At 46.0% G+C, this 17,441-nt stretch overlaps 2 protein-coding genes across 2 annotated transcripts in view; one reads left to right on the top strand and one right to left on the bottom strand.

Moving 5' to 3' along the window:
- Positions 1 to 6,307: 6,307 nt before the first annotated feature.
- Positions 6,308 to 15,913, bottom strand: LOC121676625. The gene is made up of 5 exons (XM_042053394.1): positions 15,479 to 15,913; positions 14,300 to 14,473; positions 13,771 to 14,119; positions 13,351 to 13,527; positions 6,308 to 8,069 (listed from the first exon to the last, which is right to left on the bottom strand). The coding sequence occupies exons 1-4, from the start codon at positions 15,911 to 15,913 to the stop codon at positions 13,385 to 13,387; spliced, it is 1,101 nt and encodes a 366-aa protein (XP_041909328.1). The 3' UTR covers positions 6,308 to 8,069; positions 13,351 to 13,384.
- A 798-nt stretch (positions 15,914 to 16,711) lies between these two features.
- LOC121676624 (homeobox protein HMX1-like) overlaps positions 16,712 to 17,441 on the top strand; it is a 6,368-nt gene continuing 5,638 nt past the window's right edge. Inside the window, exon 1 of the mRNA XM_042053393.1 lies at positions 16,712 to 17,439. Coding sequence (XP_041909327.1) covers positions 17,316 to 17,439 — 124 coding nt within the window. The 5' untranslated portion in view covers positions 16,712 to 17,315. The remainder of the gene's footprint in view (positions 17,440 to 17,441) is intronic.

Genomic DNA, 17,441 nt, shown 5'->3' with positions numbered 1-17,441 from the left:
AAAAGAAAAGAAAAAAGATATCCTTTCATCTGTCTATGCTTATTCTCAGGAGTGCAAAGGGGCGCCGGGAGCATCCTCCCGAATCCCCAGTGCCATTGGAGGAGCGAGGGGGAGCCGCAGGCGCTCCGGGGCCTGTTAGGGGACCACACTGTCAGGGGGATCTTCGGAATCTGCCCTGCCCTCCCAGGGGACGGTAGCTCCCCTCGTGGGGGAAGGACACGACACGTCGGGACACAACCGTGGGGATCCCTGCTCTCCCATCGGAGCTGACCCCAAGCCTGGGGACGGGACTGCAGGAGCTGCGGAACCTGTGGCTGCCGAACCGGCCCGGACCCACGGGGCGGAGACAGACCCGGGTGGCATTGGAGACGGGCTGAGCATCAGCCTGCAGCCGTGGGGCCGTGGGGCCGTGCGAGGCTCTGCGTCGTCCCCTTGCCCCCGGCCGGCCCCTCCAGCGTGGCATCGGCACTTTCCCACCCTTCCCCTCCCTCCCGGCCCGTACCGCAGCTTCTTCGGCTTCCTTAAATTAACCCACAAAGGCGATCTCTCGCCCAAAAGTAGGACACAAGAATTTTGTCATTCGCTGTAAAACACCGAAAAGCCTCTTTATTATGAATAACTTAGTTCCTATCCGGGGTGAGGGGCAACCTTGCCGCCCCTCTTTGACGCCAAATTTCATCCCTCTGCGCAGCCCCTTCCCCCCAGCCTCGCCCTCGGGGCCAAGGAAATGAGACCCGGCGGTACACTGCCTTCCAGGGCATGGTTTACCCAGCCTCGGAGCTCCGCACGGCGTGGGGCTCCCGAGGGGCCGAGACCCTTTCCCATCTCCCTCCGGCTTCCCCAGGGATAAGCGGCGCACCCCGGCCGAGCCCTGTGTGCCCGTCCCGGCTCTCGGCCCCGGGGCGGCTCTGCGGGCAGGAGGAGGCCGAGCAGGGCTGAGGAATAACCCCTGTTTCTCAGAGAAATGCAGCATCTGAAGAGCTGCACGTCTGGATCGCACACCCGCACGCCCCGGGGGCCCCGTCCGGGACGCGGAGACACCGGGACAGGCCCCCAGGGCATCTGCTCTCGCTTCTCATTTGGTAACACACGCTGCAACCTGGCAAGTGCCGCCTGCTGCAGCATTTCCTACAGACGCCGTGCAGACGTTCGCCCTAATTACCATGTGAAAACTTCGACAAAATTATCTCTCGCAGTAAAACTGAAAATTGGCAAATCCAGCAGTTTTAGTACTGAGGAATTTTTCTCTCCCAAGTAAAGACTAAAGAAAACCTCAAGTGTCACCACGTTGTTGGTCTACCTAATGAAGCAAAGGCAGGAGAACTTGTGCTTTCCTGTCAGTGCTGCAAGATGCAGGACCTAGAGTTGGAGAGACCCCATGGAGTCGGGGGAAACTCAGTGGCAGGCAATGCTGGATGTGAACACCCTCCTTGAAGTTAAGCACTAGCCTCCTCTTTGCAACGGGAGGGCAGGAAGGAGGGACAGCATCTTCCCGTCAATGATTAAGTGGCGAGCAAAGGGCAGAAACAGTTTCTGTGTTTCTTAGAGGCCAAACATTGCCGTAAAGAACTACATAAGTAGCTTTGCAATCTGCCTTGCACAGCGACCATGGGTGGGCGGTGGGATTTTTTTCTGTTTATTTGCCTTTGGACTATTAAAAAAAAAATATCAAGGAATAAACAAACCATGCAAATGACATTTTGTCGGAGGAAATAACAGTAGGTGGTTAGGATGACATTATAAATGTACTGAATATCTCTTGTTGCATGTTCTTGTGATTTTAATACCAAACCGGGACTTGTTTTGTTTATATGAAACAAACGTAATTGCTAGAGACTAATAACAGATGTATTTCTTTTGACTTAACAAGATTTTGCTTGTGTTAAAAATATATGTTCAAGACAAGTAGATAGCAAAATAGAGTTGATCTAAAAATCTCTTTGTCTCTTTCAAGGTACAGAAACTGGAAATATATTGTTTGAACATACCAATGAAAAAGAGTTGGTCTTTCCACGGAGGAGATCAGGAAGAAAAAAGTCACAATAAATGATAGAAATAAACAGTATGAAACAGGTATAACAGTCAAACTCTTCAAAGGACATTTAAGTGTCCTTCTGAGAAAAGATTCAATCATACAGAAAAAAAGGGGTGCAACTGGAAGGGGGTGGTAGTCGCATCTTGGGGTGATAGAATAATTTTGACAAGTGTCAAGACTTAAAGACAATGCTCAGGGAAAAACCAGGAGAAGATCTGCAATTTCAGCACCAGAAAAAGAGCATTCCCAGTACGAGGAACAGCTAAGTCACCGCGAGGTAATGGATAGGTTTTAAAAGTGCCTGAAGATGGTGCTGTTTAGATGGCAGAAGGAAGGGCTGGGACAGTTGCAGTAAAGAGATATACTATGAAACAAATAAATAAATAATAAATGGTTCACCTAAAGTTCCGTAACTCTCCAGCAGATTACTCCAACAGCAGTTCCAAAATCTAAGCAGGGGAGATTCATTGAGAAAAGGCTTAACAAGCAACTCAGTTCTTGAGTAATTTTACTGTGATAAAACAGTTTCTGGTGAGTGAAATTTCAGTCCCTGATATTTATCAGCAGATCCCACTCTCCCACTCCAGCACAGCCAAGGTCCTTCTGCTCCCCTTCCAACACCCCACCCTGAGTATAGTTTTTAAAAACCTGTGCCTGTGCATTAACCATTCTAAGGAAAAGAGAAGTGGAAGGGAAATACTCATGGCTGACTTCTAGGCAACAGATGGTGAAGGAATTTAAAATGGAATTTCCCACCATGTACAAGCTTTAATGTTATTAAACTTGATTTTAATGTGACTGCAAAGTGATCTGTTACAGTTTATGACAGTCAATTCTACTGTCTTTTCCAGACGGGAAACCAGATTTTTTTCTGATGGTATTTATAAGGTAATTTTTTAAAGGACACCAGGAACTGGACTCGCAGATTCAAAAAGAAACTCCCTGACATATGTAAGACACTTCTCCGCAGTTAGCAATAAATAATCTGAGGGGAAAGCAAGTTTTCTGGCAAAATACAGCTCTTGCAAAATTTATGCTTTGCCTTCAATTGCACAACATTTTTTAACACCATATGCCAATCTGAGAATCTCAAGCATAGTAATTAACTCCGAGCTTTTGGAACACTTCATAAGGCCTGGATTAATCCCAACTGTATTATCTGGTGTCAGTTACTGAGTTGGAGAAGCAGCACAGGAGTTACCAGCCAGTGAATTGTGCAATAATGACCAGATGCCATATGCCATTCCTCTACGTATATTCTACCTATAACTGATGCTAGATCCAGTTAAGGGAAAAGCCATGTTTTCTTCTGGTGCAAAGCAGAGCACCCTGCATTTTTGTGTAAAGCAATGTCTCCCATTTGTCAAGCTTTAAGTCAATCCCCTGCTGAGCCATTGTACTGAAATACATGTTGCTTTTTAAATTTTTAAATTTACTTCTTCCCAACGAAAATATTATTCTAGAGCTATCTAATGACCAGCCATAGGACCTTAACAGCTTGTTGGACTAAAGTCTTGAGTGGAAGCACAATCTTGGCATGGACGAAGGCATAGGAAGCCTTTCCTACAGTCTGTTGCTCTCGCTGGTGCTCCCTCACTGCAGCAGCTTTCACTTTGTCCCTCCCATCAAAGTGTCTGGTCTTGAATAATGAAGTCCCCAGAGCTGGGTCAGCAGTCTACATTACTCTTGCAGTAAAATCTCCGTTTCAGAGTTGTCAAGAGGACCTCATTGTCTTCTGCTCATTTCATTATCTTTTTTACTTTTGCCCCAGAAGGAAGTTGAAGCTGGCCTGAGTGTCACTGGAAGGACAGAAAATGCAACTGAATTGCTCTATGATAGTTGTTTTTTTATTGCTCCATAGCAGGAGAATGAGCTCTCCTCCAAGGGCTCTTTTGACCACGGGGCTTACATTCAGCAGACAGAATCAAATCCAGTGGGAATAGGTTTGCTGAATCACTTTGCTTTTTTAGCTTGTCCTCTGGGGGAAAAAACCCAACAAAACAACACGAGAAACCCACAAAACTAGACAGTAATGATGCCATTAGTCTCATAGTCTTTGCAGGTGGGAACCAGTTGCCAGAGCAATGTGTCTGGTATCACTTGAGCCACGTAGCATTAAAAGGTCCTGCTCTGGCACCATGTGAGTCTCCCAAAAGTGCTGGGTCATAATTGAAGTCCTGCATAAATATCTTGGATGACTTTGGGAATATCAAAACACACTAAGTAGCTACCTTTAAACAACCTAACAATGTTCTGGACATGTCACCATGAACTCTCCTCACAGTCAGTGCAGGGTATTAGGCACTGCTAGGGCACAGTGCCTCTGATAAACATGTCCTGTGCATGAGACAGACTGTGTGCTATGCTCATAAGTTTCTGTGCACATTAGGGTGTCTAGTCTGTAAGTGACTAAATTATAGATTATTTCCACTACAAATAACCCAGGTTCTCTTTTTCTGTTTTATATAACAATAAACGTGGAAGTGGTGCTGGTGGACCCAGAACATATGTGTTTCTCATTCTCCAAAAGCTTCACAGATTGTGGCTGGGAAGGAGAAAATAACTTTTCCAAAATGTAGTGAGAAAACTTCCTAGGGGGAAAAAAAAACCTAAGAAGGAACACAAACTCTGTCTTTCAAAAGAAGAACCTTGACAAGGTTGTCTCTATAGAGCAGCTTGTTCTGTGTTGTGTGAGGTTCCATTTCAGTCCCAAAGCTAGGTACCCAGCAGGACTAAGTCCCATATCAGAAACAAGGGGGCCTAAATTAAGACAACAGTAAAGGAGGGAAACATATGAAGCTCAATTTTCAGGCAGTGGAGGAACAAAGCAAGCTAAATATTTACTAGACCAAGGTGAGAGGTTGTCTTAGGTAGGGTCAGAACTTGACCACAGGATTGCCCTGATTTTACAAATTACTTGTCTCCATCTTTGTAGAGACACATGGATTTGGCAATTTACTGTGCAGGATATTTTTTCAGCTAGATGTGAAATTTGAGGCAGGCTTTATGGATAATTCTGTAGGGTTTTGCTTGTTTGTTTGGGATTCTTTTGTTGTTGTTAGGGTTCTTTCCACTTTTTATTTCCTTCTTTTTATTCTTTTTTCTGTTTTTTAAATTAGACAAAAAGTCTGTGTGGCTCATGAAAAAAATCAACACTTGGAAACTGTTCTTTGAGTTCAGTTAATAACTGCTAAATCATTTTCAAAGCAGGTCTGCTTCCTATTTTTTTTCCATTTCCAAATATAAAATGTGTCACTATTTTGTCTTGTGTGTTAAGATGTTAGATCAATATCTGAATAATTAAATGCAGCAGGACAATGAACAGTTTAATTAGCCTTGAGGTTTTCAGAGTATTGGCTATTAAAACTAAGTAGGAAAATTGGCTTGCTCTGAAGCCTCTTATTTATAATTTGCGACTTGGCAGAAGTACAGATCTAAGTTTAGTGTACATTTGGATTGTGCAATACAGAACTGCTAGAAGAAAATCTTAATCCACCTGGACCTCAGCAGTGGTTTTTGTCTGAGATGGGTTAGCTGCACTATGCTCTCATAACACCTGCGAGCATCTCAAGGGGTTCTGCGGCACCAGAACCGTTTTGGAGCTGTTTTACACCACAGATCTCATCTGTGCTTCACTTTGAATAAGCTTTTAGTGAGGGAAATGAGAAAAACACACCCATCAGGCTGTGTTGAGAGCATTTTGCAGAAGTCTGTGCTTGGTCAGGGGAGGGATGTAGCCCTGAGGTTCACTGCGGAAAGGTCCTTTTGGTCTGCAGTTACACCAAATCCTGCCCTGGTGTTTAAGAAATTAAAAGGTATCTACACATCATGTTTCCAGTCAAGGGTTAGTGAAGATGTTCCTCTGTGTCATCTTATTTTCGCTTATGCTTTGCTTACTTTAATTGCACCTTCTGGTAAATACAGGCACACATTCTGAAAGAAGATTAAAAGAGGAAACTAAAGCAGGAGGGAGAGAAATATTTTAAACTCTTTTAAAATTAGTGCAGAGTCACCAGACACTTTTCTTATTGACTTAATTTACACAAGGAAAAGATGCAAAATGCTGATTCCCGCTAGCAAAAATACTTTCCCATGCATTGGCTCACAAGTGTACTGTTTCATACCGAGGAAGTCTGGCTAAATGTGCACATGGAAGAAACATCAGATAAGACTGCAGAATAGAAATAAATCCAAAACAAAGAACATGTGGCCTATGGTCAAAATTTCTACCTTTAAATAGGTCAGATCCAGAGATTCCAGCTCAAGAAAAGGCACAGTTTTATAATTTATTTCCTCAGATTTCATCCAGATTCAAACTACTCTTGTCAAATGGAACCCATATAAACTTACATACCAGTTAAAAATTTCTGCAGATTCAGACTCTGTGAAAGACAGCCTTAAGATTTTTATGATTCTTTTCTTAATCACTCTGATTGTGGTAGAATTTTTAATCATCTGCATCTACATACCCTGATTAATTTCTGAATAGATACAATCTTTGGGATTTATTAGTGTTCACAAAATTAGTAGTAGTAAACTAATCTGGAATATTAATCTGTATTTAAATTTAAACTAAAGAATCTATAAATCCTTGTTAGCTGTCAGAAAGGCTCCCAAAGCTCTCTAAATACTGAATGTTACTTAGAATCAGCAAGATGCAAATACTGTTAAAATCCTCATTAATCATTCCCATACATCATTAGATTTGGTCCTTACAGAAAGATATTCAGATTCCCCAGACTCAAATTTCTCAAGAATAACCTGCACTTTAATTTGTACCTCATAAGGCTAAGGTATCTTTTCTTTGAGTCATATCTCAGTGGATTTGGGTTTGGGGTTTCTTTTGTTTTGATTTTAAACTGGCGTTAGTAGATATATGAAAAGGGAAAACTTGTGTGTAGGAACACTTGGAATTGCAGCACAAGAAAGAAAGCAACAACCCAGCATCAGGCAAAAAGATGCTGGAAAGGGAAAGGGTTATTCCAGCCAAACAAGATAAAAGCAACCAGAAAATGAAGAAATAAACATGGGTTTCTTTTCAACCTGCATCTAGAAGTTAGGTGTTTGGTTTAATGTCAATGTCCTCTACAGCGATTTTGGCAGCACTTGCAGCAGTGATCATCCCTGCCAAGAAGGGATGCACAGAGCGGGAGATAGATGACCCTCTACAGGTGTCCCTCTTGCCCCTCTGCATGGCAAAAGTCAAGATAAATCTATTAGACCTGACATCTGACTTCTGTCTGGCTCTTGCCCTGAGTGGGGACCATGGGGCACTGGAATGATGTGTTTGCTGCTGTGGAGAGCCACCTTGTTAACACACGCATCCTCCATCCCAGCAAACCCTGTGGAGACTTGGTGTGGAGACCTGGAGGTGTTCAGGCCTTTGTCCTGACAGCCAAAAGGTACTGATAAGATGTTGCTGAGTCTGTCTACCATGACTGTTAAATGTTCACTCACGAAGGCAAAATCTGTGCTTAGTGTCTCAGCAATTGCAAGCAGCTGGTGGGCATTTTTCCCTCTTGCTAAATGTAAGAGGACAGCTCCTCAGGCCTGATCAAGCCTGTGGTGACCCATCTGGGCTGCCAAGGGGATTGAATCTGCCTCACCCTAAGCAAGGAGCAAGGCAGGGTCAGGCAAGCTCTGCCAAAGGTGGAGGCAGAGCACATCATGTTTCAGCAGCTCTGAGAAACACGGCAGAGTGTTTTACCTGCTGACAGCTCCAGAGAGGAGGGATGCAAAAAGACCCCAAACCCCTGCTGCAGAGGGCTGCCAAAAGCCCCAAGTGCTGGCATCGTTCCAGCTGCTTCGCCTCTGCTGTTTTCCCTGTTGAACTGTGCAGGCAGTGAGAGGGTAGATGGGAATGAGGGAAAGACTTCTTATGTCAACTGATTTCCCCCTTTGACAAGGTAGATGTATTCTACACATTTTCTGCGTGGGGTCATTCAGATCTGTGAGGAAGCACCGTTTCAGATCACCTGGTATAAGCTTCTGAAAAGTTCCTCTTGTGCACCTCGAAAGCGCAGTTGGTGTGAACCTGAAAAGTAGATATTTGAAAAAAGTGGCTCTGGGATATAAGGGATGTAGGTGTCAACCCTTCGACCCCAACTTATCAAATGTTCTTCTCCTATACTGCATGGAAGCCTTACTTAAGCACAAGCTTGTTAGCTTATTTAATAAGTACATGTGTGTTATGGAGTCGATGATCTGCAGAAAATATTCCAGCTTTTGGACCCAAGGGCAAAATCCTTCTTTCCAATCTGTACAGACGATCTTTATGCTGATACTTTGCTCTTCCTAAGGGATTTCCCGTACTGAGGGAAAGAGAAATATCAGAGCTCAAATCCACCAGGTGTATCTGAAAGGAGAAACCTGCTTTGTTGTCCTCCTCATTGCGCCCCTCAGCAAGAGGCAAAATGCAAAACAGAAAATGCAGTAGAAAATATGACTGATAGTGCAAATATTTAATAAACTGACTGTTCTTTACTAAGTCTGGTGGCTTTTTGCAATGAGATGATAGTTCCATTAGCATTAACAGACTTCACAACTCAACAAAGGAATGGAGATACTTCTCAAACACTTATCTTAGGCATTTTCTGTGAGAAAGCAACATTTGAAAAGGTTTCCTTTCCACTCTTTAGATGTTTGTGATCTTGGATCACCCCTCTAGTTTCTCTTCCTTTTTTTTTTCACCAAGTGTAGTCATTTCCAATAAGGTTCATGAAGGGTTTCTGCTTTTGAAGGTCCCAAATGGCTTAAATCACTCCTAGCACAAATGCACTCTCTATTGTGGAAACTGAAACCTGCCACACCATAAGGTGATCTGTATATTAGAACCAGATATCCCTTCGCATCTGTATTTCCAAGCAGCTAAGCGGTATGTTTTGAGTTAACCTGCTTTTAGAGTGGCTCATCAGATAGAGATATAGCTATAAATACTGCTAAAGGGCTGGTGTTTGCCAGACTTTTGCAAGGATGCTGGCAGGGGAGAGGAGGAAGTGTAGGCAAGAGGTATCTCTCCTCTGCAAAACACGTATCACCTACACAAACTACCGCCCCTGCACACCATGATGACAGGGCGCCACTTCTTCCCACTATCTAAGGAAAATGTGGTCCCTTGCCAGATGAACAACAGGGTTTTGGGGGCTTCAGGTTGGACCCCTGCTGGCTCATCACCATCCCCACTATCCCAGTGTGCTTGCTAAAGAGACCAGTCCCACCTCCAGCTGAGTGTTGACTGCATCTTCTCTGAAGAGCTGCCCTTCATCCCTCTGCACCGTGGTATGTGTTGTCATGGAGAACCAAGACATTTTCTCCAAGACAGACTGTTGGAAGGGCCATGCAAGGTGATTCACCTGACTTTTCCTATATGATGGTCACCCCATGAACGTGTGGGCAATGTTGGCTAGACATGCTCTATATTTAAGAGGGGCATAGGATGAAAAGGTTAAACACAGAAGTCTCCATTTATTTTGATTAGTCCCCTCCAGCAGATGTGGGAGGAGAATTTTGCATGAGAGAGGGACATAAAAGGGGCATTGACACCTCTTCCCACTTAGTATGGCAGACAACTAAGCTGTACCTTCAGCTCTCCTCACCCACTTCTCCAGTACTGTCTTCATTTAAATCAAGACTAACTTCCTCTGGGCAAGATACGCATTTACAAAGTGTGATATGGAAATTTTCTTGCAGCAAGGCCACTTATTGCTCCAATTTCAGTTAACTGCAGTGTAGATTTTATTATTCATAGCCAGAGGCTTGTGTAAATTTCTGGGTTGACTTCTCATGTCCTGGCAAGGGCAGAATGTGAGCTGCGGTGCTCAGGTTTCATAATGAATTACTGTGGGAACTGGCTCGCGCCATCCTAACACAACTCCAGGAGTTTGGGAAGTCAAAGGGGAGTCTTATGAGAAGGAGCTGATATGGTTGGGTTTCCTGCCGAGCCCCACTGAGATCCTGGGGAAGATAGCACTTCCCAGTGCTGCTCGACAAGAGAAAGCAAACAGAGCTTTACCACCGAGTTCACTCAGTGCTTGACCCAGCCTTCCTACTGCTTCAGGGTTTTCTAGGACTAATCAGAATGGATAACAAAATAATTCAGAACGAGAAAGTGGATGCATTTGGGGTTTCCATGGATTTACATTAGGATCTGAGTTCATTACAATATTAATTTTGACTAGGTCCAATCCTTTCTAAAGGCATTTCAACACTATTTTCATGCTGGATGAAAATGTAATTTTTGTATACCATAATAAACATATTCATATGTATGTAACTGTATATTTCTCCAGATACGTATCTCCATAAATGTTGGAGCATTGCAAAACCATTCATAATCTATTACAGAACCTTTTGTAAAATACATTCATCCCCAGATTTTAATGACTCGCATAAACGCTAACTACTCATGGATTTCTATAAAGATTATTTCTGGACTGACTCAAAAATTTATGGGTTTACATTTGTATATATATCATTGGTGAAGGAATTTTTGTTTGGGAGGGAATATGTATGCTTTACTCAAATATGATTTAGAGAAGCATAATTTTCACAAGACAACGGAAAACACTTTCCTTGATCTAATGGCAGTTTTAAAGGTTGAATAGTTGTCCTCTTTTATGATGAATAACTCAAAAGTCAGTGGAGAGGAGATGCTTTCTGTTTTCTATCTATGCAGAGGACACTTGCTTCTTGTTAATATAAATCATAAATACATGTAATTATTAAAATATAATAGTTTCATGTAATTTTCACAAGTTTTCTTGAACATTAGAGTATCCCCATGGTATATACACGATTTGAAATATTTTACTATCAAGGTGGAAAAGTTAGTATGATTTTTACTCCAATGTTAATAATATTTGGGGGCTAACTTTGATCCATGCATCAATTTTCCTTTTACACAACTGTAAAAGTACAAAGGATGTTTTGTAGTGTAAGTTCTTAATACTTTCTTTGATTGAAATTGGCTCTGTCCTGGAATTAATCTAAAACTCCTGAGTCAATCAGATTTAAGAAGGTATGAGTTTTTATGAAATTCACTAAGCTCCAACAGTTTTTGAAGTTTGATCTAAGAATCCAATCTATCAACACATGTGGACGTTCATTACAGTCCTTTACAATGTTTAATGGTCTGCTAAAATCATTCAAGATTGGATGAAGGAAAGGGAACAGCATTTTAATTTTTACTTCAGAATCCTCAGCTTCAAGTTTTGGTAGAAAATCTTCCGATTCAAACCGTAGATACACACAAACAAACTAAAGACTACCTTGTTAATAAAAAAATACTTTGATTTTTCCCTTATGTTGCATAACACAAAAATCAAATGTTATTTCAAAATTGAGAGTTATATTCTCTTGTGACAGTGCAAATTTTGTTTTTTCAGTTCCCTAGATCTTTTTATTTAGGAAAAAAAATGAATTGTGTGCAGTGCTTCTTTTCAGGAAACCTTAATTTTCTGGGGGAAAATTATTCCAAAATTTTTACTTGGTAATAGGTTAATGTTCTGAAAAGCTTTGAAAAGTCAGGGTTTTTTTTTACAGTGTCTCTGTATTTTCCAACGTGATTGTTAACAGAACAAAATATCCATAGTTTGGCCTGGTAAGGATCTCTTTCCATAATGCTCTTTTGTCTGTATAACAATAATAAAAGCTTTATTGGCACCTATTTCACATGACTTCCATAATTCTCCTGTGGCTGACCCTAACCAGTACCAATAAAACCATGCATTTTCTCACTGTACATTAAAAAAAAAAAAAAAAAAAAAAAAGGTAAAAATTTTATAAGGAAATCTATGCCAAAGACCTTACTAGAAAAGTCACTTTAAGACTGGATTTTATTGTAATTGTATCTCATTTTCAGTAGGGACTACTTTTTTATTTTATGATATCATATAATTTACTGGTGATTTATTTTCTCCCTCTCTCCCCGTCTCCAGTCAAACAATTAAATATTTCTGAAAGAGCCCTGGAATTTTAACACAAGGGAATAGATATCCCCCAAAACCATCCTCGAACCATTTTCTTAGTTAATATGTTCAGGTACCCAAGGACATTCTCCAGTTCGATAATTTATCAGGGGTTAAAATAGCCCTCACTTAGCAAGAAGCCAGCTCTTAAGAGATGCTATTCATGCTGCCAGTTGTATGGCATCTCTAACGAGCAATAAATAGGCATCGCGGACACTCAGGACATGCCACAGGCTGGGAGTTTCCATCCAAAGCACTTAGTGACTACCTGTGAATAATGAACACATTCATGGGACACAGCATGGGTTGTGCAGCGTCCTTGAAAGGGGAAAAGTTCTCTTCCAGTATCCCTGATGGTGAAGAATGCAGCTGGATTAGGTTTATTAAGAAAGTACAGTGGAAAGAAAAACAATTTTCTCTGTTTCCCCGTCTTCAGGGACCCGTTAAAATTTACCGCAAATTCAGAAGGAATCCACAAAGTGTTGCTGCACTTGAGTGCTATTTAACTCACATTTGAGGGGCTTTAGGGTTTTCTACATGCAAGAAAAAGTTTCCCACTGCCGTGTCCTCCTCCTTTGCCGCAGAGGCCACTCAAAATGGGGTATCCCCGTGAGATGCGCATGGGACCTCCATCCAGGCGGGGGGCTGGCAGGGACACCCCTCTGGAAAGCCCCCTCTGCTTGTCCCTGCGAGCCTCAGCGGGGCATAACCCACCACCCCTGGGTCCTGCTCGGCACCGGCCCCTTTTTGAGGACGGCAGAGCCGGAGCCGGGACCTGGCGAACTCTATAGGGATGAGACCCGCCCGGGGGGGAGAATTTGGGTGGCTCCCCGGGAAGGTGAGCGGGCCCCCGCCTCCCGAAGGGAGCAGAGAGAGTGGAAGGTGTTACACAGAGGTTTAGAGGGGGTACAATCATCTTCTTGTTGATCAGTATTTCATGGGGGATGTTTGTTTGTTTATTTATTTTGTTGTTTTCTTGTTTTAGTATTGCTTTTAAGTAGGTATCCGAACCATCCCACCACCTCTGCTCCTCTGAGGGAGCTTTGGACCCGAAAAAGCAACACTGCTTTCTAGGAACAGGTTTTGCCTTTTGGTGGCTCCCGACTACTTACTGAAGGTGCTAATATAGTCATTATTTGTTTTATTTTTATACCTAAGCACCTAAAGAGAACATGGCTGAAACAGTATTTTTATTTATAAGTATACACATACATATATACATATATATGTGTGTGTATGTGTACGCTTATGAATTATATATATATAAAAATATAAAAATATATATTTATATACATATATATATATATATATATACATCAAGCAGAGGCAGATATTGGCCAATTCCCTTACCCCCAGCGATGCCGTCTCATCTCTTAGGAAGGTGTCAGCAACTGAGCGATCTGTTCAGCACTGCTTTTTTTTTGACACGGAGAAGGGAGCATGGTGCCCCTGCCCAAAGCCACCTCTGCCCGCAGCGCTGGGGGTCAATAGCCCCCGCAAAGGTCCGGGCTCCGAACGCTCGCGGCCCTTAAAAGCAAAGAGGAGCAGAGGTTAGGGGTGCGAGCGATAAAGGCTGCCTTTCATTTTGCTTCTACTTTACGACACACCGAGGCAGTGAAGGGAGAGCGAGGGGAGGCATCAAACACCAGCAAGGTAATTGCATTCACATTGCGGGAAGCCGTTCCGCTCCCTGCGGGAGGCGGCCGGGCAGCGGCGGGAGTGGCTGGCCCGCCAGCACCGTGACTCACTGGAGGCTCTTGTCACACTCACACACGCGTTTTCGGCCCCAAATATAGCCTTCCGTCTGCCGATTCCCTACGGAGCCCGGCCCCAAATCTCCACTTCTTCCTGCCCTCTGCGTGGCAGCCGGCTGTCGAGCACACCCTGACAGAGGCTCAGGAGCCGTCGGAGATGGCGACGGGGGGATATCCCACGGGCATTCCACACCATGTGGCCAGCGGGCATCCCAGGCCGGGGTGGGCACGAACTGGAAGCCAGGACTGTTCGGCCGAAGAGACCCCGCCGGCAGCGGGCCGGGGCCACAGGCCGCGCCCGTTCCGCACCTCGCAGAGCCGCGCTGGACCTGGAAGTCTCCGACGCCTCGGAGAAAAACATGTACCTGGGAAAGAAACAGAGCCGAAGAGGGAAAAAATAAGGGGCCCCACCACCTGTAGTCTAAGCACGGTCTCAAGGCCAACTCTGTAGAAAACACGTGGTTTTTCTCCCTCCTGACCCACGGGAGGCATCAGGACCTGCCCATTCCCCTCCATTCCCCTGCCTGCAAAAAATAAAGATTTACCGTGGCGCAAAAAGGTGGCTGTGGAAGAGAAGGCTGTTGGGGAAGGAGAGGTTTCGCTTCGCCGCAACCACGCTGAATCCCGCCGGAGACGGCCCGGGAACTGCGGCACGTCCCCTGCCCGGCGCGGGGGTAGCCCGGGGTGATGGCAAAGCCCTCGGCACCCCTCCGTCCCAGCTACCTCCGGGCAGGTGACTCCGAAAGGCGTTAAGGCAGGAGCCAAGGATGTCTTTCCACCATTAAATTACGAAAAATACCGTCACTGGGTGCTTTTCCTGCTTCCTGCCCTGATGGATGGCTGCAGGAGACACACGCCCTTTTTAGTCTCGTCATAATAGGCACTAAGAATATCAACCACGAAATGTTAGTAATGTCACTACAGCGATGCAAACAGTGTGTAAACGTAACTACGAGCTTAAAAAAAATCCCCAATAAACGCGGACATGCATGTACAAGTGTTGTGTTTGCAGGTATAGAATTGTACTCATCCTGGTTCTGTGTTTCAGGAATACATCTGAGATACACGATTTTCACAAGCACAGTTCAGCATTACTGCACACCAAACAGTGTGTTATACTGAAGAAATCCGGAGAGGGGGAAAGCAAGAGCAAATTTACTCATGGTGATTTTATTAAACTATTTATAAGTAGAAAGCAAACAATATTAAGTAAGTTGCATGATCACACTGGAGGGACACGTCCTAAAATATGGGTAGGGGACACATAGATGTGCATATTGTATATATGAAATGCGGGCCGCATTTTTCTCTTTATTCCGGAAAGCACACATGTATTTTTTTAGTCTGCCAGTCAAATAGAGCTGACGGTTTACGTATGCATAAGAACTATCGGCCAAACTCATATTTCCTATGCAGGAACAAGCAGAATGCGCAGAGCATAAAAGTCGTATTTGTTAACGTCACTTCTGTGCAACAAGTGACAAATGCTCTGTCGCCCGGCTTACAATTCACTAGACTGCCCTCGGTCTCTGCCTAAGTAAGAGCGAAAGCCAAATGTGCCGCCGTATACTCCTGCTTTTCCAGAGCCCATTTCAGAGCTCCGACTGGTTACATCTTTCTGGAGCCGTTGGAAGCTGCATTATTCCCTTATCTTCGTTCTTCTTCTTCCTTTTTTTTTTTTTTTTTTTTTTTTTTTAATTTTTCTTTCAAAAATAGGCCCTGACCTCAAAGGTCCCCACTCCTACTCCGGGAAAGGGAGCGAGACCGCTCCGTAGCCGGGAGGCCGGCTCCGCTCCCGGCTGCTCCCGTGCCCGGCCGGACACTCCCTCTGGGCAGCAACCCGCGTCCCGTTCCACAGAGGGAGGGGAGGCGGGGCTTGGGAAAGGGGTACTTGTCCAGGAGTACCGCAAAGGGGAACAAGGAGGGATCCTCCGGCAAAGAAGAGGAGCAGAGGAGGAGGAGAGGATTGATCTGCAGATGAGCATCGCAGGGGCATCTGTGTACTCACCCAAACCTCCACGAGTCTCCAACGTGCACTCTGGACCGACTCGCCCCTCTACTAACCTGGCTCGCCCGGTCCCAAGGGAAAAGGCAGAGGGAACCCTACTGCTTCGGCGTCCCGCAGCGAGGGGGGCTTTTGTGGGGTTGCCGGGGTCCATGTCTCAAGGCGGGCTCCAGAGGGTTGCAAAAAGGGGGCGGGGGGAGGAAGACTTTGCAGCTTCCCACAGAAGGGGATTACAGTAAGAATAACGATAAAAAAGTCGGGCTGAAGAGGGGTAACGTCAGGAACCACGGGCTCGTTCCTGGAGGGGGCAGCGCACTGCTGCAGCCTGCCCGGCCGGGGCGGCGGGAGACAGGGAGTCCCGGACGGCTCCTTCTCCGATGAGCAGGGCTGGCTGTCTTTCTAAATAAACTACACAGACATCGTATGTGCATCTATAAAAATATACCTGTATATGTATATACATATAGATAAAGGCAAATAAAACGGACCTCGGGAAACTCCTTAGAGGAGAGTCCTCTTCCCTTCCCTAGAAGGCACCCTCCCCTCCACCGGCGGGACACCCTCTGCCTGCTCACGGGGGCAGTCGCCGCTCTGCCACTCTCCCAAAACCGACTCAAAGGCCTCAACCTGGGGGCTCCGGGCTGAGGACAACCTCACCGCTCCGCCGACAGCCCGCGGCGGCGGCGACCGGGCCCGCGGGGCAGGAGCCGGCTCTCTGGGCGGCGGAGGGCGCATCTCCTCCGTCCATCGCCGCCGCCGCCACACGAAAGCGCTCGGCGGGGGGCGGGCGGGGGGTGATTATTATTAATGATATTAATGATATTAATATAGGCGCGATGTCCGCGGCGCCGATTGGCTGCCGGGGCTGCCCGCTGAGCCCGCTGCAGCCAATGGGAGGGCCGGGACGTGGAGAGGCCAAGCCCCCCCGGCTGCGGCCCGTGTGCCGGGGCAGCCGCCGCCGCCCCCCCGCTCCGGGATTTGCTCCCTAATTGACCTAAATAAGGAGCTCGTGAACGGCGGCCCCGGGGCGGCGCGCGCACACACGGACACACAGACACACACACGGACACACAGACACACACACGGACACACAGACACGCACGGACACAGACGCACACACGGACACGCACACACAAACAGACACACGCAGACGCCCGGCAGCGCCCGGCGCCCGCCGCTTCCCCCGCGCAGATCCCATTCGACGCGGCGCTCCGCCCACCGCAGGATCCCCCGCTCCTGCCCGCCGTTTAACTCGCATGACATTTTTATTTCGTTATTAGCGTTTTCGCACAGAATCTGGCGCCTCCGATGGGTTGTCGGGCTGCTTTTTTTTTTTTTTCCTTCCCCGTTCCCTTCCCCTCCTCCCCCTCCCCTCCTAGCTTGCAGGAAATGATGGCAAACCGCGATCTGAAATGATTACTCCGGAAAAAAACGCTTTTATACCAGGAGAGCATCCACGGGGCTAGGCAGAGGCGAGAGGCGGCCGCGGGGCAGCGGGGAGCGGAGGAGCCAGCCGCCGGCGGAGCCGGGACCCCCTCCCGCAGTTCTCTCCGACGATGCCGGACGAAGCCACGGAAAACGCCGGCTCCACCTCCGCCCGCGTCTCGTCCTTCTTCATCGAGGACCTGCTGGGCACCGAGGGCACGGCGGGCGGCGGGGCGCGGCGGGCGGCGGCGGGCGGC

This window comes from Corvus kubaryi, unplaced genomic scaffold (assembly GCF_017639235.1).
Source record: "Corvus kubaryi isolate FWS band 111438036 unplaced genomic scaffold, C.kubaryi_AGA036_p1.0 split1-131, whole genome shotgun sequence".
NCBI lineage: Eukaryota > Metazoa > Chordata > Aves > Passeriformes > Corvidae > Corvus > Corvus kubaryi.
The sequence above is the reverse complement of the archived record's forward strand: the minus strand, read 5'-3'. Positions and strand labels throughout refer to the sequence as shown.

What these genes read in the sequence shown, in the direction of transcription:
- LOC121676625 (XM_042053394.1), bottom strand. Translation starts at nt 15,913, where the DNA reads ATGGACCCCGGCAACCCCACAAAAGCCCCCCTCGCTGCGGGACGCCGA. An exon ending in AGCCACCTTTTTGCGCCACG is followed by an intron (nt 14,120 to 14,299) that starts GTAAATCTTTAT and finishes TTTCTTTCCCAG; the next exon opens with GTACATGTTTTTCTCCGAGG. An exon ending in TTGGGGCCGAAAACGCGTGT is followed by an intron (nt 13,528 to 13,770) that starts GTGAGTGTGACA and finishes TTTGCTTTTAAG; the next exon opens with GGCCGCGAGCGTTCGGAGCC.